This window comes from Stegodyphus dumicola, chromosome 2 (assembly GCF_044657685.1).
Source record: "Stegodyphus dumicola isolate Sdum_Otavi_A_Nest chromosome 2, ASM4465768v1".
Lineage (NCBI taxonomy): Eukaryota > Metazoa > Arthropoda > Arachnida > Araneae > Eresidae > Stegodyphus > Stegodyphus dumicola.
Window position 1 is genome coordinate 11,228,375 of NC_140769.1, and position 25,680 is coordinate 11,254,054.

Sequence of the window (25,680 nt, forward strand, 5' to 3'; positions counted from 1 at the left end):
TTTTAAATGATTACTAAATTTTGAAGTTAATTTCTGATTTTATGGCCAAGTTTCTAAAATCGCCACTTTTTTCCCGACTACGTAATTTCTGCTTTAAAGTTTTGAAATTTTCACAAATCATAAAACAAGATCTTCGCCCTCAGTTCAGTTCCTAAATTCATTAACCTGCAATTATTCTTCCTGAAACCCCATGGTTGCTTTTAAAAGATGCGACTAAGAGACTTTAAAAAAGTCTAAAGAATATTTTATTGTAGGAATTATTGCTTTACTGTGAGAATCGCAGCAGGAACTGTTTGGTGGATTACGCAGACAGACTGACGAATATTTTATTGTAAGAATTGCGGACAGAAGTGATGCTCATCCTGCACGCACACTTGACACAACTTCTGCGGGATTTTCAATAACTTTTATGGTTCGATGCTAGCTAATTTTCATGGTCGACGGGATAATACATAAGTACCCATTTTTTGAATGACTAAAAATGAAAAACAGGAATACTTTTGGGGAGATCACATGGGTCAATTATCCTTTCCTTATATTTCTTCCTGATATATCATGGTTGGCAAAACACATAACAGCGGATATTACACAAGGTACCATGTGATACCTCATAGCGTTTCAAAGAAAATTATTGTGATTTTTTGTTATTAATTCATCTTCGGTTTTTCATCAACCACAGCAAAAACATCATCATTTAAATGAATGTCTCCAGATTTAAAAACAATGCAAAGTGTTCCAAGACAAGGCCGAGGCCCTGTTTTCTCCCGCATTCCCTTATCCTTCGGAATCCTATACCTAGAGGGAAAAAAAATGCATTAAAAATATATTTTTTTCCACATATGTTTAAATTAAATTATAAAAGTTTCATAACGTACTTTCCTAAGGTGATCAAAGGTTCTTTACTGGTTAACACTCCAACATCAGGTTTGACTGTGGTTTGAAGGCACCTGGAAAGTTCATAATGCATTGAAGATTGTTACACAGATTATGTTTGCATAAAATATCTATTAAAAGTAAAAGCTGAGTATCATTTTGAAACTTATTACAAACGACTCCGTGAAAAGTTGTTGCAAGCTTCATTTATATTTACATACATACATATGTGGTCATAAAACTCTACCCCTATATATAAACTCCTAGCGGTCTATTCACTCAGCCAATCAAAATGAAAGTTCAGATATTGTTATTTGAAGGTATGCCCTCGAGATCTTTATGATTTTAAATAGTAAAGTTCTCGTGGTGACGGTTACAGTGGAAACATTTCAAAATTTTTGAATAGCAAGATACACTTTTTGTCTGCGCAAATTGATCAGTGCATTGAAAAACCATAAATGTCATTGGAACGATACACGTATGACGAAAGTTGCCGCCGTAAAATATTTACCAGGAAGAGCATTGTAAAGGACCAATGGCAACGAAAGAGAGGAGAGGAAGGAAAAAAAATTATTGGAATTACAGGGTTTTTAACGTGCCCGCCTTCGCAGACGGTAACGCATTGCTTGCAGCAGATTGTTGACAACAATGACGAATGTAACATCACAGCAGTAATCGGCATAACTTCACATTGTATGGCCAGTAGCGTAGCTGGGGGGGCAAAGGGGGGGAGACATCTGTCCCGGGGCGCAGCATCCAGGCGGCGCCAAATTGATGCTACGAAATTTTTTAATGAAATGTTTTCCATTCTCGGCACACAGAAACGGGCGCAAATTCAATTGTCCCAGGGCGCTGGAATCCTAGCTACGCTACTGTTTATGCCATCTTGCCATTCTGGCAAATATGGTGGATTTGACGTGTATACCTTAGATTTCAGATAACCCCAGAAGTAGAAATCCATTGGAGTGAGGTCGGGGGTTGGCGGTGGCTATGAAGCTTCAAATTATAGGAGATGACTATCTCCGAAATGCTGTTTCAGCACTTGCCAAGGACGTGTGATGACGTGTGGAGGAACACCATCTTGCATTCATGCAATGTCATTAACGACATTTCGTTGGCGCAGTTCTGAAGTTATGCTCATCAATGCTGTCAACAATCTCCCGCATGCAATGCATTATCATCAGGTAAGGTGGGCAGGGCCGTTCCTAGCAAGCAGAGCCGTAGCCTAGGGCTTCCAGCGCCCGGGGACAATAGAAGATTTCGCTCACCCCTCCTATTTGCCAAAAATGGAAAACATTTCATTCTAAAATTTCTTAATGTCAGTTTGGCGCCCCCTGGATGCTGCGCCCGGGGACAGATGTTTCCCCTTGTTTCCCCTAGCTACGCCCCTGCTAGCAGGGGTGCAGAGCGTAAAAGTACGCAGGCGGACAAAATCAGGGGCGGCCGGACTCTCGGGGCGATACCGAGATTAAATATTTTAATTTTTTTGCAACTACTTATCATGTGTAAGTACTTTGTATACAGTTTGTCATATGCAAGTACTTAGTGAGTATGAAACCGAAATTTTATTAATCATTGAGCATTTTTTTTATTTGGTGGGGGGGGGCAAGTCTTAGGAAAGTACGTGGGCAGTCAGTGGCCTAGGAACGGTCCTGCACGTTGAAAACTTGTAATTCCAATAAAAAAAATTTCCCTCTCCTGTGTTATCATTGATCCTTTACAATGCTTTTCTTTGCGAATGTTTTACGCCAACAATTTTCGCCAAAAATAGTGGATATTGTCATTTGAACATTTTGAAATATTTTTATTTTAACCGCAAAAGCTCTTTCTACTAAATCGTCACCATCTCGAGTGAATATTTTCAAATAACAATATCTGAAATTTCATTTCGATTGGTTGAGCGGATAGGACGTTAGAAATTCATATATTGGGGCAGTTTTTCAAGATCGCCCTGTATATTATTTCTGTGTTATTGCAAAATTTACGTATGAAATTTGTGTGTGTGTATGAAACTCATTTTCACAAAATTAATGAAAAGGAATTTATGAAATTCATGTTCACAATTTTCATCTGCATGAAATTTGTATGTAAAAGATGCGTGTGGAATTTCTGTTGTTGTGAAAAATTCGTGTGTTTTACCTTGTTACTTCCTTGTAGGAAGTATTGTAATCGTGAAAATTTTTTGGATATCATATTTCAATGAAAATATCCATTTTCATCGCTATCGAATGCAATTTAACGATGTTTTTAAGAGGCATCTGTATGTAAGGACAGAATAAAGGACTCTTTTACTCAAAACGGGTTGCAAAAAGGATTTGAAGTATTCAGTAGAGAGTTTTTTGTGATGTCTGTACGTATCTCACATAACTCAAAAACGAGTAGCCTCAGAACGTTGGAATTTTCTATATAGAGCTGCTATACCATGTAGTTACGCACCTTCCTTTTGGTTGCAATCTCCCACACCAAAAGAATATAAATACAAATAATGTTTGTATAGATACATATACTCACTCTGTTACTCGGCTCTGTGAGCTCAATTTTTTGTATTGTAATATGTTGGTAAATTGTGCATTTTTTGCTTTAAAAATGATTGAATTGTATTGTTCTGATCTTCCAGTTAAGATTTTTATTCCTTTAGTTACTCTGCATGCAATAGTTGTAGAATTATCAACAAGTTAAAAATTGTTTACGTGCGGTTAAGCCTATTTTTTTTAACCATAGCAGCTATATTTGTTTACATTTGAAACTTAGCAGAATAGTAAATTCAGTTTGCACAGCTTCAGTGGCTTTCTGGTGAGTGGGACCATTAAGTAAAATTTCAGTTTTGTGCACCGAAAAATCTGCCTTCTTGCCCGCCGACCGAATTGCTTGTTTTGTATAGAAACTCCAATTTTAATTTAAAAATTTTTTATTTTAATTGTTTTAACTGTATTCGGTATTTTATATTTTTCTATATTATTCAATTTGCAATAAAGATATTTTGAGGTTTTATGTACTTTCCCTTATTGCTAAGTGAGAACTGAATTCATTGAATGAAAAATACATCTCTAATTTAATTCAAGGAAATAAGTTTAAATGAAATACAGGAAAATGGGTATAATTTAAAATTCCGTGCAAAGAAATCATGTGGTGTACACATCAGATTTCCGAATTTAATTGAAGTTTTGAACGTAATTATATAATTGCATTATCATGCTTTTATAGATTAAATTTTTATTACTATTTGCAGCTTGCTTAAAATTATGAAAAATTGAAGGTACTGAATTTGAAATTTGGAAATTATTCGGAGTGCACGCTAAAAATAAGACAAAAAATTAAATTAAAATATATACAGAAATTAACGTTAAAATTCAAACACAATAAAACTAAAAAACAAAAACTAATAATAATGCAAACATCATCATTAGAAAACACACTAACACACACATTAATACACACAACATTAATATTAACACTAATAGTCATCTTGTAGAGTCATTAGGTTAATTGGAAGCCAGAGAGATGAAAAATATGCAACCGCCTTCGCCGGGAATCGAACCACGGACCTTTGAATACCGGCCCAGCGTGCTACCGTTACACCACGAAGGCACGCTAGCTAACTGGGAGAAATACCTTATATACTCCCTTTTTAAAGGGCGACTAGGGTTTTAGGAGACCTAGTCGCCAAATCCTGGGTGCGGAGAATCATCATCCACAACCCTTTTAGTTCGGGCGCCACTTGTAGAGACATTATTTTTTTTAAGGCAGGAGTGATGAAAAATTAGCAACCGCCTTCGCCGGGAATCGAACCACGGACCTCTGGAATACCGGCCCAGCGTGCTACCGTTACACCACGAAGGCACGCTAGGGAATGGGAGAAATACCTTATAATCTAAATTTTAGAATATCATATAATGTTAAAAATAATACATATACACACTAACATTAACACATTCTAATGATAATATTAACTCACATACTCATTAACATTAACCCTAACCCTGGTATTCACACATACTAACACATGAACATTAATATATGCATCAGCACTAAATTATGCAGACTAACATTACCACAAACTAATACCAGTGCAAAAGGTAACATTAACAGACGTACTAATCAACATTAATATAAGTGTACACGAGCAGCTAATATTAAGAATAATGCCTATAGCACACAAAGTAACACTGACACACATTTATAGTAACAGAAAACATACTGAATAATATTAATACTGGCAGAATATCCTAATTCCACTCATTAATTTTATCACAGTGTAGGTAATAAGACATGCAACAATACAAATGTACAAAATGGAAAAAGAAAAAAAAAAAGGCAGATGAGAGTTCTGTGTCTCCCGTTTTACTGGGCGAATTGGCGAATTTAATTTGCATTTGCCATGTCTAAGCGCGATTTAGGATATATATTAATTAGATTTACATATAGCATTGTTCCAGCATAGGTATTTTGACAAAAAATCGGACTTTTTCTGAAATGATATACCTTTTTTTTTTTTCTTCATATTTCGATTCTTCGACTCACATTAGCCTACATATTAAATTTTGTAAAATTTGGCGAGAAACTTATCAAGAAATTTGGCGAAAAAAATTAGACGCCAAAACCATCGCCAGCTTAAAATATCTCGTTAAATTGGCGAGATAGCTATTTACCCAATGTTAAATAGATTTGCCCCTGTATTCTTATTTTTCCCGCGGAGCCTCATCTCTTTCAAGAAGTTCATATTACATTATACAAAATATATTACAGTTTCACATATAACTTTTATTTAAATTCAATTCATTCTTATTGGATTTTATATATAAGTATTAAGCAGTTGCACGGAAACTGTAGCATTATACTATGTATACATTTTCGAACAAATGTCTTATGATTCACAATTATTAGCCCAAACGGCTTTAACACAGAGGGGCTATTAATTTCATTTTCGCATTTTGCATCGAAAACTTTAAATGTCCGTTTCACTTTTTAGATTGTTGCCACCAAATATTATTACCCTGTGTTATATTTAAAGAAATTAAATTCTAACTGCAGTGTATGTATGTTTCTGGCATTGTGATAAAACAACGGTACCTAGAGCCATCAAATTTTGAATAACGTAATCCTCCACCGAATATGGGCATGTGGAAGCCCTAATTTGGAATTTGTTTTATTATCGATTTCATATTTTTTAACTCTTTAACGAATTTTTGATTAACAAACCCAGCGATTTAGCGAGCAATGGCAAAAGTGCACCGGGGGGGGGGAATTACCTCCATCGCGCGAGACTGTGTATCAGAAATTCTAAAGATATGCTCATTTTAAAATTATTTTGCGATATTGCTCTTGAACTGAATTTTATGGTTTAAGTGCGAACATGATATTTAAAAAATAAAGGTTACACACAAAACGTTAAATAAACGCCCCTTTGGGCGCAATATAAAATCTGAAAGCTTTCAGAATTTAAAAAAAAAATTTTTTTTTCAATTATTATCTTTACATAAATATTAAATTAACTGCTGGAACGCCTCTTATTTCAATTTTTGTGATGAAAGATAAAAACTGCTGGTTTGATAATGTATCATTACTCACATAAGATACAAATTCATGCATCTGAAAAATATAAGGAATTGATTACCTGGGATTAAGTGAGCAGTTCAGCATTTCTATTCCTCTTTCAAACTTCATGTATTTCCAAGAATCCTTTGAAAATTTTTAAAAACATTATTAACAGAATTAAAAAAAAAATTCAAAAATATTATTAACATGATCAGGTTGAATCAACAAAAATGTAATAAATAATATCAAACAAAAGACAACCGTATTGGGAATACTAAGACAACATGTAACAGCCGTGATTTTTATAAATTTGTAGAATTAGTTTCGAAGGTTTGAATATAGAACCTTCTTCTTCAAAAGAGAAAATGACGAAAGAGTAGCCTGTGATCACGCGATTATAAGGATAACAATAGACCAGACAACTTTGACCAGAAAATATTTAGCAAAGTTCTGTTTTATCTTCTCCTTAAATTTTAAGAAGTATAATATTTACGAAACTTTTCTATCTTTCTTTAATTAGAATTTTTATTGTCAAAATTTTTCATTTCATAGCAGTTTTTAAAATTGAGCGTAGAATATTTCACATATATTTTCTAACTGCATGAATTTGTTTCTAATTTTAACTGTATGAATTGTGTTTCTGATTATCCGCATCTCCACACTGAAAAATCGCAAATTCGTTGGCGACTTCGGAAAGCATTCAGCCATTTTCAAAATGGCGGCGCACTAGGAATTCCAGAAACGAGCATCAATGAATAAAATTTAAAAAAGCAAAGAGCATCGTTAATAAAACACTTCAATTTTTCGAGAAATCCTTTCGCAAGTTTTTGAACTGTTGTTCTCCTCATGTAAGCAATGATATTTTTTCTCCTCATGTAAGCAATGATATTCGGCTTAAAAAATATCAGAGAATTGCACAAATTCGACATTCGTAAAATATTGGCATGCCACACAGAACAGACATGTGCTATGCACACAGTACCTGGGTTGCTATATAAATAATTTTTGGCGACATTGTGCATTGCCACATCACTCTTTTGGCGACATCCTGCTTTGTCTCATAGATACATTTTCGCAAATTTTCGTTTGGGGGTGCGGATAATTTGAATGTAAAGTTTTTGTTTACCTATTTAAAAAAATCTGATGTGGACACCATACTGACTTCCTCGTACGGCCTCTTAAATTATTCACACTTTTTGCTGCATTTCATTTAAACTTATTTCCCCGAATTTCATTTAGCGATATATTTCTCATTCAATCAATTCAATTTTCGCATTAAAAATATTCATGATCCGTTCGCACTAACAACATTCGTGATCCTTCTACAGAACAGTTAATTGCTGATTTTCATGCCAATTAGATAATAAACCCACACACAGACATTATCTCAGTAATGCCATTGGAAGGCTGTAGCTACATCAAGAAGATGACGAACAAGAGCCCAGGATAGAACAAAATGAATTACCGTATGATTAAGCACTTCCCGACCAAAGTCATCCTGCTCCTCACGAAAATAGTAAATCCTATTCTCAAGTGACAACACCTCCCGGAGAGTTGGGAAGACTGCGAAAATTACTCCCATCCTCAAGCCTTACCAAGCCTGCAAGTGCTCCAGAATCTTATCGCCCAATCAGCTTGCTTCCATCTCTGAGCAAAACAGTTGAAGCTGCGATACTATCAAGAATGAATCAATACATCGGGAACAACAACCTACTTACTCTATATCAGTTCCAGTTCAAGACTCAACCATCGACTACTCACCAGCTCTACAGGGTTGTGGAAATGATTAGCAAAGGACTTCAGCACAAGAAGGTCCTGATGGCTTATTTCTAGACATAGTAAAGGCTTTCGACAGTGTATGTCTAAATGCCCTCATTTACAAGTTACACCGTTTGGATTTCCCAGAGTACATCACTGGCATAATTAAATCCTACCTTCCCGGTAGACACATTGTCGTTCACGTTACAGGCACACTCTCTACTCACAGGGCCATCCAGGCTAGGGTTCCACCAGGGGTCCCTTCTTGGTCCCACATTCTTTAATATATACGTGAATGACATCCCCACTATACCCAACACAACACTCGCAATGTATGCTGACGACACAGTGATCCTCACACAAAATACATTTGTTAGTCCAGTTATACAACGATTACAAGATTACATACACACATTTGAGGCTTGGCTCATAAGTGGAAAATTAAGGTGAACGTTGAAAGAACACAAGCTATTCTGTTCACTAAGAAGAACAAGTTCAGAAAGAAACTTCAACTTTACGGAGTATCAATCCCCTGGGTCAAGCAAGTCTTTTATTTCGGGGGATCCTCAGTAAAACTCTCATGACCCCCACACATCACATCTATTATCAGAAAGTTTCCAATGAGTAAACATACACTATTCCCCTTAATAGCTTGAAATAGCATTCTTTTTATAGACAACAAGTTACTTATTTATAAGTCCATGCTACGTCCTATTTTATGTTATGCCTGCCCGGTATGGGCCTATTCGTATCAATCTCTTCGAAAAAAAGTTTAAAGCTGTCCAAAACGGTGTTTTGAGGCAAATCTCTGACGCTCCGTGGTATGTGAGAAACCCCAAGTTACACCAAGAACTACGTATCGAGCTATTAAAAAAGAACTTTTTATTGCCATATTGCTCGAAAGTTCTATAGTGACCAAAAATTAATAAGGAATCCTGCCATTCGAGTGCATGATTACAATGCTAATGATAACTGGTAATGGATATTTTTTCCCATATAGCACATATAGCACAAATAGCACTTGCTTATTTGTTTGTTTATGTTTACTGTTATTTAATAGGTGTTAACACCAGCTCGATTGGTACCTAGCTTCCCAAGTTGGCATTTCTCGAATCTTTGTACACTCTAACTATTCTAATTCATAATCTAAATAACTGATAATTACCTCGACTTATTAAAAAACTTATATGTACATACGTTGTCTATTTCCTATTGTCTATCCATATCTTGTTATAGTAATTCGAAACAACGTATTTATTCGATTAGGGGTAGGGTCCTTATACCCACGCACCCTGGTGTTAAACTACTCCCTCGCGTGCAATTCAGTTTTCACTTCGCGGCAAGGAAAAATACATAAAAATTCAAAACATCTTCATTAAAAATTGTAAAATACAGAAAAAACTAAATCACCAAATAGAGTTAAAAACAATTTTTACAATTAAAAATTACACTTTAAACTAATTAAAATTAGGCAGAAAGCTCCCGACTCTGCTCGGTCGTTCTCGGAATTCCACGTACTCTAGAGACTCTCCACGCTACAACTCGCGATGCACTCGACGACACACTAGCACAGCTCCCGACTCTTCGGTTCAGTCGTTCCTAGAGCTCAACACGCTCTCTCGACGATGCACTAACTGCGGTACACTAACAGACTCCTTCGGTGCACTCGACGACACACTCGGCACTCGCTGCCCGGCTGTCGACTCGATCGACTCCGCACTGACTGACTCGCTAGACGAGACACACACACACTCGATGAGAGACACACACTGATTGCGGACCAGCAGGGTTTATATAGCTTATCGAAAATTCAATTTAGGATATATATATTAGATTTATATATAGCTCTGTTTTGACATAAGAATTCTGGCACAAAATCGGACTTTTTCTAAAATGATCTATCAATTTTTTCTCCATATTTCGATTCTATTGATTCAAATTATGCCAAACTGCCAAGTTTTATTAAAATTCCACGAGTAGTTTTTAAAAAATTAGCTCTCAAAATATTAGCTTCTAATTGTTGACTGAATTTGGTATATTTATATTAATATATTTATATTTATTATTATATCTTTTTTTTATTAAACTTACTTAAACCTTTTTTTTTTTTACAGTTCGAAATTTAGGCTTAATTCAAATAAAATTGCCGGATATACTCTGATTTATTTTTTAAATTTCTATTGTTTAGTAATTTTTTGTAAAAATTTTGAATTATAACCTATAAAAATTTTTCTGTCACATTAAAGCAGACAGTGGTATTGCTAGGCAAACCTGCAAAAAATTACAGTATTTTTATTTAAAATTTCCCAAGATATGAGTGAATTTACATATTAGCGCGTTTTGAAATTTGGCATATTTGTTATAAGCGATAATGACGCGAAATGTGGTTAACGCACTTTGTTAAAACTATTCGAAAAAATGAACGATGCGCCTTTTTTCCACTCGTGCACAATGAAAGGGAAAGGTGAAAATAGGTTACCGTAAATTAAGAATTTCGCGAAGTCAATTATTCTCGGCGCAAACTGAAAGAAATGCAAAGATAAATTTTTAAATTTCTCTCCAAATTTTACCAAATTTAATATTTAGCCATAATTGGAGAATATGGAAAAAATCGGTATGTCAATTTAGAAAAAGTCCGATTTTATACCAAAAGACTTAACGTCAGAACAGTCTTATATATAAATCTAATATATATCCTAAATCGAGCTTTTAAGACGTAAAAAACACAAATTAAATTTTGTCAATTGGCCGAGGAGATATAGAACTGCCCCCTCTTTTTTTTTTTTTTTTTCAGAATGTACATAATAGTAAACTCCTGACATCTCTCAGACTTTCAAAGCAGCTACAGAGATGAGTATTACAAGATCCACATTATTTTTAACGGATTGTTGTACATTAGTCATTTGATGTAAGCCGTGAAAAAATAATCAACAGCCTTGCAAGCAAATGACCTTTATGTCGGATCTGCTGATGCCTATATGCCATGTTTAATTGGTTAAGAACATACCAAGATGCCGTTTCCGACGACGCATTGCTATGTGATTCCAATTTGCTTTAGAGTAACCTACTCTTTTTGGAAATTTTGCATGCTTAACTGGATCACACAGCAGATCGAACGATGTAGAGTTTATCCAAATAATTACAGGAGGATAATCCTTTCTGCAGAGTTTACTAATCTTAGTGCAGGATTTGATAATACCTAATAAACTTACTTCGTCAAAAGCACCACATTCTTCGACTAAAATGTTGGGCCTGAAATTGATAACTGAGACTTTATTATCCTCGTCTAATCTGGAATTCAGGTCATCGATAGAGGCTTGAGATACCAAATGAATCGCACTCTTAGCTTGTAATCCAATCTAAAATTGAAAATAAGTCTTAGATGTAATTCATTTATAATATGGGTAAGTAAGTCTCTACTTTTCAAATATTACGAATAATGTCATTAGAAGAATTCTTACAGGATTATTTTTGGTCAATTGAGCTCGGAAAGAATTTTTCCCCACATATTTTTTTGGAGGCAGGGACAGAAAATAACGGACTAGACGAACATCAGGAATCTCCAGGTATTCTTGAAACCATGCCGCTGCTTCATCTCCGCAGTCTACCCCTTTAACAGAATCTGAACTCATTCTGAAATACAATAATACTAAATAGTAATCTTAAATTAATGTTTTTTCTCCTGAAAATTATCATAAATTTCAGTAGTGTGTGTTTATTTATCTCCTTTAATTAATACATGCAAAAATTGTTTTTAAAGTTCAATCGATTTTCTATAAATACTATATAAAGCTGCGTAATTTTCTTTCTTTCAATTTCATTTCTTTAACACTGTTTAACATAGCCAATTTTAATTTCACATCATTTTATTGAACAATAATGCTTCCGTTCTTCATAAAGATTTCAGATGCTTTCAGATTCCCGAATGCTAGGGGAACAAGCAATTGCTGTCGTCGAAGGAGCTCAAAGGGTAAATTTCCAGCCGCTTCACACCGTGACCCCAAAAGTTGCTTGTGGCGTGGTGTTGGGTTAGCTTAAAGCTAGTATCACATCTACGGACGAAAAACGCAATAAGAAACTTTTAATAGAAATGCATTTTGCCATAACTAGTTCAAATGGCTTCTAGCTGCAGTATTTTACAACGATGGTAAAAAAGTTCCGTTTCTATACTCCTATCTTTTACCGTATTTTATCCCATATTTTGCATGAGTCAACCGTTCTAAAGGAAAAAAAGGATCACGGACCCCAAACTTACAAAAAAGCCCTAAATTTTCTTGCAAAAGTTTCATTCAATGAGGTGTGGAGGAGAAGCAGTTGAAAAGCATAGAAGTCATCAGAAACAAGGTAGAGGAGAATTGGAAATGCTTTTTTACCACGAATGATAAAGGACTTCTATATAATGTATGGCTGGAACTAGCGACTGAAGACTGGTTGTCAGAATTCCATGGTGTATTATAGTTAGAATGATGTTTGAGCAATTCTTGTTTAAATCAGAAGACCCTATTGATTCCTGTTGGGAGTTCCCATAATCTGACTTGTTTGTGGTTCTTCTGATCTGATAATGTATGATTTCTGACTTTTCCTCAAAATAAAGAATAAGAGGCTACAAAGACAGAGATGAGTTCAGAAAATGAGGATTCAGAGTCTTCCTGACACGTACACAAAATTCTGAACAAAACAATGAACGCAACTCCAAAGTGAGTGAGTGTTAGAGAGAAAGAGAGAATTTAGTCTCTAGTGATTTTCTTAGCTCTCCCAACAGCATTTTCTGTTCGCACTATCACCCCGGGGGGGTCAACTGGGACTGGCAATCTCAGTGTACCAGCTAGATCAATATCTAGACGGCCTTGACTCTGGTAGATAAACTGTCTTCATAGTGACTACAACCATCGTTTATTTGGTGGTAGGTTCAGGCTCGGCAGGGACCGCACTGGTGCTATCTTATCTTCCCTTTGGTTGTGGTGGCGTTACATGATCAGATATCGAAGATTGTCCTTGGGGGATGGGCTCTCCTTTGTCAACACTGGGGAATGGTCGATGTCTAACTGTGACTTTTTTTCTCTTTGTGGTGGAAGCGTCGCCGTCCTCCTACGCTTGTGTGCTTATGACCCGTTATGTGAAGCATTTAAGTTACCTTGAGTTGACCGAAGGGGGTGGCATCTTCTCGGATGGCTTCCAGGGGTTGACGCTTTTTAACCGTGTTAAGGCTAAATTGAGCAAGCCAGGACTGGGAGCCTCTTCCTTCTGGTGCACTGCTCGCTCTATCAAGAGCATTTTTATCTCTCTTCAGAAAGACTCGGTAGCCAGCTATCTGCTACCTAATCAAGAGAGACTTCCAAGTGCGCCAAAAGGAATTTTAAAGACTGCTTGCTTCACTCGTGAAATTTCCTTTAACAAAAAAACTGTTCATGAACTTTCTCCTAAAATTAACAAATTTTGAACAACGTTAAATATACTGAATATTCTTTCTCGTAATATTTTGTTCATACTTAGCCAAGAATTTTAAATAAAATAAAAACGCGAACACTACCTGGTTTATTTCACTCAAATAACTCTTGTTAGAGTTATAAATTGCAGGTAATTAACAGCAATTGTTTTTAACCAGTCTTACATATGTAGGTTCTTTCCGATTATCCGAAACTTCCTGGAAAGCATTTGCGAAAAAATGCGTTGTCGCTAAAATTGGCAAATCATGACACCGCATTTATGTGGCAATCTAGAGATGCACGAGCATGCGCAGCAGACGAGCAAGGATTTCCACTATCAAATTCGACAGACATTTTTCAGTCATTTTTCTTGCAATGAGTACATTTCTTCTTTTAGAGAAATCGAAATGGGATTGTGAAGTCTGCCAGCTGATGAAAAAGAAAGCGTTGCATCCCCCCCCCCAGAAATATGGCTTTTAGTACATAAGTAGAGAAAGCCAAAATTCCCATTCTGTGAAGTAGTCCCTTTAAACAGTCGAATTTTATGAAATGAAATGCGAAAAAAACGAAATCAAAGTGTTGGAATGCGGGTTATCGTATTTGTACAATTTCTTCAATTTTTATCAGCGACTGACTGCTGTGTTCAAGTCTGTTTAATTGTCTAACATTTTTGGCTTTTTTTAAGCGAAACAAAATCGCTGTGCACAATGGGAAAAAAGCGCAAAAATTTACATAAGGATATTTTGTAAAAGTGTGTAATTAAGCATTTTCTTGCTTTTTTAATTTTATTGATTCATTGCTCTCGTATGGAATTCTTAGCGCGACATCAAAATGGTGCTTGCCTTTTGCCTATAGCTTGGCAAAAAATTAGGGGCCAACGAAAAAGATGGAGATGCGAATAGTCAGAAAGTACCCAAACAGACTTATTTCCTGAAGAAATGCATCGAGACAAAAGATCATTATATTGAAAAGAGCTGAAGAGCTAAATTTTCAAGAAAGAGACAAAATCAGAATCAATACTTCGATTACATCTGTGAAATTAAATGGGCTTTGATCTTCCATGCATATTTAGGTATCATAATTCAGTTTTTTTTTTTTTTTTTTTTTTTTTTTTTTTCCACATTCTCAGAACTGGCTATGTGTTAGATTGCAAGGATTATAGAATACAGGTATTTTACGTTTGTCCTGATGGCAGAATTTGTCATGTCCAGTGGCGTAGCTAGAAGAAGGTGGAGGGGGCGGCCCATTTTTTTAGGTCTGGCGATTTTTGAGTGAAGTAATATTTTATAGAGGTCAGACAGGTTGATCTTTGAGGCAGATGAAGAATAACGAGATTCTGAATTGCCATATGGTACTAAACTGATAAGAAAAATAGTTTTTACTTTAGATAACGCACTCAAAGAAATGACAAGATGATTTCAGCAGCTGCATACTTCTGTTATCTCTTTCTCATTCCGTCGAAACTTTTGAATGCAAATTACGAATATCAATTAAATTATTATCACGGTGACAAGAATAGTTTAAAAGTAAGTATTTGGGAGTTTTATTTCCGCTACTACTCCAGAAATCGAAACAATAACGTGGAAGGGCAGTCCTTTCCAATTTTTGAAGTTTCTTCTAAAATATAATCCCCAGAATTAAAGCTTCAAATATTGTAAGACCAGTGCGAACTTTCCTCTCAGTTGCTAGTTGTGAGAGTGTCGTTAGTTGTGAGAAAAAATTTCTAAATAAAAATAATTTAAGAACTAATACAAATATATATATTGCATTTAAGAAATTCTTTATTGTCTACATAACAGAAACTGAAGCAAATCAAATAGACCCCTACAAATTAACTGATGGCTTTGTCAACAACAACAAAAGTAATAATAATAATAATTTTAAAATGCTGGAAATAAAGTCCTTCCCCCCCCCCAAAAAAAAATAAACGTAAAGTTTAAATTTATTTCTCTGCATGTTGTTTTAACACTTTTTTGCAGTTACTTCCTTGTATATCAATAAGAGGTAGCTAAAGTTCTAGCTATGTCACTACATCCATGCACCTGGCGCCAAAGTAACTGAGTAACAGACTGGATATTGCGTTCTGAAAAATGATGAAATTAAACTTTACTGGATTAAAAGGCTTAGTTTGCTAAGTTTAAAGTTTTCAAATGGTACTAATCGCACTGCATGTTATTGAGCAAAAGAACACAAATGCACTCAATCACTTCTTACATTTACCACTTATGAAAATTCCTACTTATGCCGTATTCTGGATCATAATTGAATTATCTCGGAGCTGATTTTACAAACCAACTTTTAAACAACACTGTGAGACAGTCCAATGTTGCCAAATACCAGATATTCATAACATCTGGACTCTCCAGGCTTCAATAAAATACGTTTATCCAAGATTTATTACATATTTCAGCATCCTAACCATTTATCTTGTCCTTTTTAATGCTTCGAACAGTATCAATGTGGGTATTTTATATGACATTATCATGAAAGAACTCTCTTTAATGGCCTTTACAGGGCAAGAACCCAAGTATCAGGAAGAAACTGCAGAACATTTTCTTGCATGTTGTCGTCTACTAAACGAATGCAGGGCAAGATTGCCACAATGCATGTACAACTGCATCTTTAATACTACCTTTTTGGATATTCTGAGGGATGTGCGTAGTTCTTTGCACAGAACTGTGTCTAGTAACATTATTCATTGTCCTATCTACATAGTTGGGGTTTGTGCTCGATGTACGGGATGATGCATACCACTCTTTCCACAATTACATTTAAACAGACTGTGCTGGTGTCAACTAGGATGCTATTAGAAAACATGGGGACAGCTATCTTCAGCTACAAATTCCACTTCTGTCTTGGTACAGATGATGGACGAGCACACATATGGCGACACCTAAATGAAAAGCTTCAAGAAGCAAATCTGGCTCCATACACAGCCTTCTCCTCATGTTATGATGTGGGCTGCCTCATTTTATGACTCAAGGATTGATTCAGTATTTACAATGTGCAATATAAGCAAATGCGCAACAATAAGCAAATGGGTTACTAAGTCAATCGCAATCTTCTTCGTAGACGCTATTCAAGTTGGAATATTCCGGTAGCATAATACATCTGAGTAAGTGATTGAGAATGCTCTACAGATTGTGAATATCTTGCCTTGGGCATTCAGATCATCGCATCTGTATTTAATTCAACACGTGTGAGTGATTATATGAGAAAACACATCAAAAGACCATTGTGCTGTAATGGATGAAATATGATTACTCTTAACGTGTTTAAGAAGCCTGGTGAGCTGTACCGCTATTTGCACTACATGACAGCATGTCACTTCGTATAACAAGTGTCGTGACATGCATGGAAATTACATTACCACCACGTGTACCATATAATGAGTTCTATGCATTGCAGAGCCCACCAGCGGCCGAGCGGTAACGTCGCTGAACACTGGTAGTTCGGTCCGAGGTTCGAATCCCGCGAACGGGCTGGCTGCATGGGTGTTTTCGTGGTTTTCCCCATGTGTAACGTGTATACGAGCCAATTTCCGTTAAAAAGTCCTCCACGAAGGCATCCCTCCCTTAAGGGCAGATAGCCCTCGAGTGCTTTGCCGTAATCTAATAAACCAAACCAAATCTATGCATTTCAGGGGCAAACAATGAAATCAGCTAGTGACATGTGCATTTCTATGCAAAGATTCAATTTGTATAACGTTTTCTGAAGACGCATTACTTTGGACAATGTGTGCATTTTTACACTTAGAAAATGTTCTTAGATTAAATGCTACCACTAATTATTTCTAAACAACCAGAAAATTATTAGATAGTACTGACAGTACATCTGAAGCTTCAAGCTATGGCTTTAATTTGTTGTAAATGCAAAAGCATACTTACCGACATTCAATAATTTTATCTTCTGGAGCCGGAGAGTCTTTTATTTCAATTTTTAAATCATCACCGGAAGGTTTTGAGACAATCAGGTACTTTCCAAGGATCTGAGGTGGACGCAGCAAAGCAATACGAGGAGCTTTTGCATTAGAAAGAAAACTTCCATCACCTGCTATTAACATGAAAGACCTACCACGGGATAAAATAAAAGATAATTATTTCAAAGATTAATCCTAAGTTTATATCTAAATTGTATTTCAAATTGAATTTATAAAGTTAAAACCTAACTGCTTCTTAACTACCCACTTGATTAACGTTCCTGTGCTCCAGACGTCGTGACGACTTCGTTATAGTCGTCATGACGAATTAAGTTCCAAGAAATTTAAATAAAAGGTTGTAATGCTATGAGGTAATTACTTAAAGCGACGGCGGATGCTGTAAGAGACTTTGGCTTGCCAGCCTTAAAGCATGGAGTCAGTCAGTCAGTCAGTTCAGAGATTTAGCGAGTCATGCTTTGCTATAAAAATTTCGCTCGATGAGTCGTTGCTCTAGACCAGAGATTCCTTATCTTTTCTTGCATCGACTCTTTTTAAAAGAATGGTTTTTTCATTGACCCCCTTACATTTCTTTCCATAATACACAGCATAAACATAACCATAATACAAGTAACTGCATGTAAAATAGCTTAAGGGTAACTATTACACTAATAGTAATATGAACAGAAGTTAGGGGGAATGGTTTATTAGATTCATGTTTTATTATTTTTTATATTCTTATCATTTTTAATTTTATAAATATAATGAAGTTTTTATGAACAAAATCACAAATTTCAGTCGCACAAAACCGATTTTAATGAAAGAAATGGCTTGATGTATTGATGTAATTTCTTTATATATATATATTTGGCATAAAACGGCCTTAAATTTTCATTTTCAAAAATATTCAACTTATTTCATATTTTCCACAGCAAATTAATGGCTTGATCAAAGCCTTGTGTTGCACTGTATATCGCACTTATTTCATAAAAACTTATACATTTTTTTAAAAATTATTAATTTTAATAATATTTTTGCATATTTTCCATCTATATTATACGATTTCTTTCTTACTAAACGATATAGCTTTATATTAATAAAAAATTAATTATCAACTTTATAATATTTTTTAATCAATGACATCTTAATTATGGCGATAAATTGCCAGTGCTTATTTGGCTATTGACCCAGTCAATACCTTGATTACCACTGACCCCCTTTACAATTTCATCAACATCCAGGGGTCAATGCAGACCAGACTGCAAATTCTTGCTTCAGACTAAGTGATTTTAGTGATTTGCGATATTTCTTGCATGTTAATAAGAATTTCATTTATCGCTGTTTTACTATCTGACTTAATTTGCAACATGAGCTACTATTTATTTCAATAAAGTTTCAATTCCCTCCTGTTCATCTGCGTTATCAACACGCAGTAATGTGTATATACATATAAAGTAAGAAATTTAGAACCAATTTTACACAAAGACCAAAAATTGAAATTCATAAGTGATAAATTTCAAAAAATCTTATAAATATATAAAGGAATTTAATAAATGCAACAAGCAAACAAACTAAAACAAACAAGCAAAACGCTAATTCAAAAAATTAATGAACTTTAAAGAATATAAAAGAAGATGAATTCAATCAACTTTGATGCCACTTCGTCAGGAGGAGGAACATTGAAATCAATTAAAATCTCTCTTTCGCAAAAAATACTTGCTTTACTGTATCTTTTCTGTTATGGAAGAGAAATTTTAATTTATAAAATACTTGTTTTTAATTTATAAAATACTAATAATTTCCATAAAAAATACTTGCTTTCCTGTATCTTTTCTGTTATGGCAGAGAGATTTTAATTTATTTCAATGTTCCTTCTCCTGACGAAGTGACATTGAAGTTAATTGAATTCCTCTTCTTTTGTATTCTTTAAAGTTCATTAATTTTTTGAATTAGGGTTTTACTTGTTTGAAGTATTTTAGTTTTAACATTTATTAAATTATTTTATATATTTATAGGATTTTTTTTGAAATTTATCACTTGTGAATTTCAAATTTTGGTTTTTGTGTAAAATTGGGCCTAAATTTCTTACTTTGTCTTTACTGATAATTTTTCAGCAGCTTAATGCACGAAAATACTAAGCATGACTATACTATGCTATTTAAAAAAAAACTGTTTTGTTATTATATATGTATAGATATATGCGTATAAAAAATATACTTCTAACCTATCTAGAAGACCACTGACTTCCAGTCCTTTTTCAGTGCATTTTCCTTGCGTTACTTCAATCCCGTTCATGGACTTGATAGGATAAAACAGTATTTTAGCAACCTTTCCCACTCTCAGATAGGTTCTTTTTTTCTTCTTCCATATCAAAATTCCAGCTGCACTCAAGGCAACAGCACACAATAACAGAACACCAGTTTGCCAAATTTGAGCCATTTCTGGAACCTTTAGAAGTAAAAATTAATTCATATTTTAGTATTCATCATTAAAAATTTAATTGCTGTAATGGCAGGGGTATACGCGTACTCGGGGATCATCAAAAACAGTAGAAGTCACCAAATTTTCAGAATGTGTGTCAAACTCTAGTTACCACACGCATAACTATTTTTTAGGCAACCAAGCTTTATAAAAAAACAATCAAGCTCATACAAATTCTTCCATCAATCAGCGCCATAATTTTCATATGTGTTCTTTTTGCCATTCCAACTGTTTTTATAAGACAAATCGTGATATTTTTTACCTTAGGCTAAATTTTAAAATATGTGCCCGTGGAATTTGCCAGCAATGGAAGAAACTACAATAAAATTTGTGCATGAATGCAGTATTTTGCCACAAAATTGTCAAGCGAACAATGATGAGCCGAGGTTTAGTAGACAGCTGTGCACAATGCTGGGTTTGCGTAATGTCAAGTCTGATGTGTTTTTAGTCGAAAACAGATCGCTGTGTACATAGAGAGAAGAGCAGTTAAAAACAGCACTGTTGTAGCTTATGTTGTAGCTGTAGTAAAATTTTAAATAATGGTTAATATCGTTTTATTTGTTTTTTGTTGTTTTTGGAATGGCAGCGAAAAGATTATTCAATTTTGTTGTTTGTTTTATTTGTTGCGAACTGTGAAAGTTAAGTGTTAAAATTTCTCTAATTTTGGCTGGATCGCCCAGAAATCTGGTTTTTTTCATGTTGAGGCTGAGTTTAAAGTTGTAGAGACACTAGATATATTTTTGGAAGCAGAAAAGGTGAAAAATTAACAACGCCTTCGCTGGGAATCGAACCGAGGACCTTTGAAATACCGGCCCAGTGTGCAGACCACCACACCACGAAGGCACACTAAGAAGGTGGGAGAAATACTTTATAGACTCCCCCTTTAGGGCGACTGGAGTTTTTAGGGGACCCAATCGCCAAATTTTGGGTGAGGAAAATCCTCATTCAACACTCTTTTAGTTCGGACGCCCCTGTAGAGATATTAGGCATATTTTTGGAATCAGGAAAGATGAAGAATTAACAACGCTTTCGCCGGGAATCGAACCGCGGACCTCTGGAATACAGGCCGGATGTGCAGACCACCACACCACGAACGCACGCCAAGAAGGTGGGAGAAATACCTTATAAGGAAAATAGGATTGTTTCGGAGAAATACCTTATAAGGAAAATAGGATTGTTTCGGAGGAAAATAGGATTGTTTCGGAGAAATACCTTATAAGGAAAATAGGATTGTTTCGGAGAAATACCTTATAAGGAAAATAGGTTTGTACTAACTACTTAGTATCACAGTTAGAACCCAAATATGTTGAGAACATCTGGGATATCGTAAAAACTAATTCCGCTACGAAATATTCAGAATCCAAAAAGGCTTCTGGATTTATTCAAGGAAAGTAAAAGTACTCGAATTAAAAAACTTCTTACAGGAACCGATTTAGGCAACTTGAAACCAAGTCATTATTACAAAAATTAAAATGTGTTGCAACATCGGATGTGTCCGCAAATTTAATTAAAACATTACGGTTGGAGAAACTGCCGCATTCTTTACGTAATATAATACTTGTTAATGACGGAGAATTACCCAAGTTGGCGATCATGGCTGATAAAATTTCAGATATGACACCTTCTAATCAGATTTGTGGCGTATCTACAGCTGGTAATTGCTGGAATACAGAATTGTTAATGAAAATTCATTCCCTTAAACAGCGAATTGTCCAAAGGACTGTTTATCATATATCGAGACCACGATTTAGCACTACTCTCAGTCCTGCAGATGATCTCGCAGTACTTCTAGGAAAAGATTTAATCCTAAAGGAAAATATTGTTTTTGTCATTTCCATTTTCGTAACAAATATCATCAGGATAAATGTACTCAGCCGTGCAGTTTGTCAACTGATAGGTCATCCAATCAGAGAACCGACAATGCGCAGTAGAGAAGGCGGCAAGCTCTACGACCGATAATGTTCCAGAGTGTCGCCAATTTATCAGAGATAAAAAATCAAAAGTGCGTTTCTTAGTGGATGGTTCTGCAGATTTTAGAATTTTATCCGCATCAACACAACACAAACAATCCGCAGATTTCATGTTGTATGCAGCGAATGGTACCGAAATCGAAACATCTGGTATAAAAATGTTAACACTTGATTTGAGGCTTAGGCGTGAATTCCAATTTGCATTCATAGTAGCCAAAATTAAAATTCATAGTGGCCAAAATTTAATTAAAAATTAAAGGTATTTTAGAAGCTGATTCCTTTAACAAATTTAAATTAATAATTGATTTGCATGGCAAGAAATTAATTGATGGAGTAACCCAACTAAAGGTAACTGGTGAAGTTGCTTTCATTAGTGAAAATAGTGATATCATTACGGTAAACTATTCGACAAAATTTTGTACTCTTCTAAAATAATATCCAGACTTATGCAAATCAAATTTGTTCTTATCAGGTTTAAAACATAATGTTCCAATTTCATGGTCAACCTGTGCATTCTAAAGCCAAACAGTTGGATTATCGAAAGCTTGCAGTAGTTAAGCAAGAGTTAAAATTCATGTTCGACATTAATATAATAAGACCCTCAAGTTCTCAATCGATAAGTCCTCTTCACGTAGTGCTAAAAAATGATGATACCCTTCGCCCATGTGGAGATTATAGACAGCTAAACAATAAAACAATTCCTGATAGCTATCCTATTCCTAGGATTGGGGACTTCCATCATATTTTAAACGGTACAAATTTTTATTCCAAAATAAATATATATAAGGCCTACTATCAAGTGCCCATTGCCGACGAAAACAGATGAAAAACTGCTATTACTTACTCCTTTGGGATTATACGAATTTAATGTCATGAGCTTTGGTTTGAGAAATGCACCAACAACGGTTCAAAGATTTGTAAATACAGTTCTTTCTGGTCTAAATTTTGCTTTTCATTGCTTAGATGACATTCTGATAGTATCTACTAGTGAGGAACAACACAGAATCTATTTGAAACTAATGTTTGAAAGATTAAATGACTATGGACTCCGCATAAACGTTTCCAAATCCATCTTTGGCACACCAGAAATAAAATTCTTGGGTTATTTAATTAGTCCTCAAGGATCACGACCTTTACCTTATAGGGGGGTTATATTTATTTTAACTAATAATTTAAAGTTTTATTTGAAACTTTCCTGTAAGCCTTCATTCCCTTAATTGTCAGTGCCGAAATAGTTAAATGTTGTAGGGCGCGTCAACGAATGCAAATTTTCTATTTTGAAGGAAGCACTTAAAAGCCGAGTTTCAGTAGGAGAAAGAGAGAATTAGGTTCTAGCTACCGTCTTTGCCGTAGGTACGTTTGCTTATTGCTGGTTCGAGTGGCTTAATTGCATTGCTTTGCTGCCACTAGTTTAGAAGGGGCTTGAAATTACGAGATCTCGCTGAGCCCTGTAAGCTAGTTTTATCACTTGTTAATAAAGGGTACGTGAACCCTTCTCCTATATAGTTTCCTGCTACTCCAGTATACAGACAGAAGTTAACCCACCTGGACTCTATATTGGCGCCCGAATTAATATGAACCAACAAGAAAATAGTCAACGAAGAAGTATCCCCACAAGGCTCAGAAGTGGCAGACCCAATGATGACCTCCCCATTAAATAGATTTGGCTTCCTGATACAAACAATGAGGGCCGAAATTAAACCAGCAGTGGTATTTGACGGAAAGAACTCGGTCACCCCATTTTTGGAAGCCTTTGAGACGCACTTCCAATTGTATCCGGTACCGGAAAGGCAAAAAGTGGCTGTTCTCTCGAGTGCCCTCCGAGAACAGGCGGAGGCTTGGTGCAGAGGTTGGATCACTCACCAACACTCACGAAGAGTTGGATCCCTTACCTATACATTCGAGAATTCCAAAGGAGCACTTTTAAAAGCGTTCCCGAAAGTTAAAGAGCGTGCCAAGCTTGAAGCCGAATTACACAGGCTTTTACCAACGGAGGGTTGAAGAACTAACCGAATTTATCCTACGAAAAGTCAAGCTAGTGAACATGCTATACGGTAGGAAACCCGACAGTGAAATTATCGAAATCATACTGCCAATATTATTATCCTCCGTTCAGGACTTCGTGGAACTTCGAAATCCTCGAACGCTGCAAGAATGATTCGAATTAACCGTAAAGTTTCAGAATCGGCGGATAGCAGAAGAATCCAGATTTCTAGCAGAGCGATTTAATCAGCCGTTCTCCAGGCAGGCATAGCCTCGGAAAGAAATAAAAACAACGGAGGAAACCGTTTTTCACCTAAGCCATCAACAAGCAACAATGATAAGGATGACGCTAAAACCCGCCAGCGTATCCAGAAAACAGCAAGAAGAAAAACGGCTTTAAACGAATAGAGGGGTTGGAGAATTTGAGGGTTCATACCCCTTGCGCATCGAAAAATACCTTTAAAATGTATTTAAATACTGTGGTCATGATTAATTTTTCAAGTGCAGGATTTAATTTTTTAAGTAATTCAATTACGTTGGATATGGAGCCAAGGTGGTGAAAAGCTGCTGAAAAAATTCCAGAAATTGATCTCCAGCATTTAAAGCAAGATGAAAGAGCCAAACTGCAAGAAGTCGTAAGTAGATTTTCTTTGTTATTTTCTGATAAGTCAGGAAACACGCAGATAGTAACTCATTCTATTGAATTAAAATCAAATGAACCTTGTAAAGCAAAACCGTACAGGTACGACAGAGAAAGAGGCCATCATTGAGCAACCCAATACAAGAGATGCTAAATAAAATTATAACTCCCATAAATAGTGAATATACGAGCCCTATTGTGCTCTGCAGGAAAAAGAACAATTTGCCCCCCCCTACGGATCCCAAAGCATATCGCTTTGCTATAGATTATAGAAAACTTGACAGTTTAAGTAAATTTCCGGTTTACCCTTTACCCGTGATTTAGGAGATAATTAGGAAAATAAAATCTACAGAATTTATGACTACTCTTACTTCAGGATATGTTCAAATAGCCATGAAACCGGAAGACGTAAATAAAACTGCCTTTACTAATTTAGAAGTCAATCGCCATGTAATGGTATCATAAAACTGCCTTTATTACTAAAACAGGCACTTATGCGATTTTACGTATGCCTTTCGGACTATGCGGGGCACCCTCAGCTTTTCAACACGCCGTGGATATTATTTTACGTCCTGTCCTCGGGAAATCCACTTTAATTTATTTAGATGATATCATTATAACAAGCAATACTGTTGACGAACATATAAAAGACCTTCACGGAGTTTTTTCATTATTGAAGGAAGCGGGATTAACCGTAAATGCAACACAATGTAAGTTCGCGACCAAAGAACTAAGATATCTAGGGTACAAAATTTCAGCTAAAGGCATTGAGACTAAGGATTCCAAGATTAAAGCAATTAAGAATTACCCTCCGCCAAATACGGCAAAGAAGCTGTCATCTTTCTTGGACTATACTCGTACTACCGTACGTTTATTCAAAACTTCGCTAACATTTTAGAACCTTTGCTAGTGTTGAAAAGAAAAAAAATCAATGTCTGTGTGGACAGCTGAGGCAAACACTTCCTTCGAACAACTGAAATAAGCTTTAACGCACCGCTATTAAAAATTGCGGAGGGCGATGATAACTTGGGGATTGCGGCCGACGCCTCAGATTATGCCGTGGGTGCGGTGTTAATGCAAAATCAGCATCCCCTGGAA

At 35.6% G+C, this 25,680-nt stretch overlaps 1 protein-coding gene across 4 annotated transcripts in view; it reads right to left on the reverse strand.

The window, feature by feature from the left end:
- Positions 1 to 228: 228 nt before the first annotated feature.
- Positions 229 to 25,680, reverse strand: part of LOC118204762 (mitochondrial amidoxime reducing component 2-like) — a 37,068-nt gene continuing 11,616 nt past the window's right edge. For 2 of the 4 annotated variants that reach the window (XM_085810438.1, XM_085810437.1), the window contains exons 2-8: positions 19,733 to 19,956; positions 17,480 to 17,662; positions 11,628 to 11,799; positions 11,379 to 11,525; positions 6,488 to 6,552; positions 876 to 947; positions 229 to 795 (exon numbers count right to left, since the gene is read on the reverse strand). In XM_085810438.1, the coding sequence (XP_085666564.1) occupies positions 648 to 795; positions 876 to 947; positions 6,488 to 6,552; positions 11,379 to 11,525; positions 11,628 to 11,799; positions 17,480 to 17,662; positions 19,733 to 19,947 (1,002 nt within the window). In that variant the 5' untranslated portion in view covers positions 19,948 to 19,956 and the 3' untranslated portion in view covers positions 229 to 647. The remainder of the gene's footprint in view (positions 796 to 875; positions 948 to 6,487; positions 6,553 to 11,378; positions 11,526 to 11,627; positions 11,800 to 17,479; positions 17,663 to 19,732; positions 19,957 to 25,680) is intronic. The other 2 variants (XM_085810439.1, XM_085810440.1) reach the window with 1 other exon arrangement.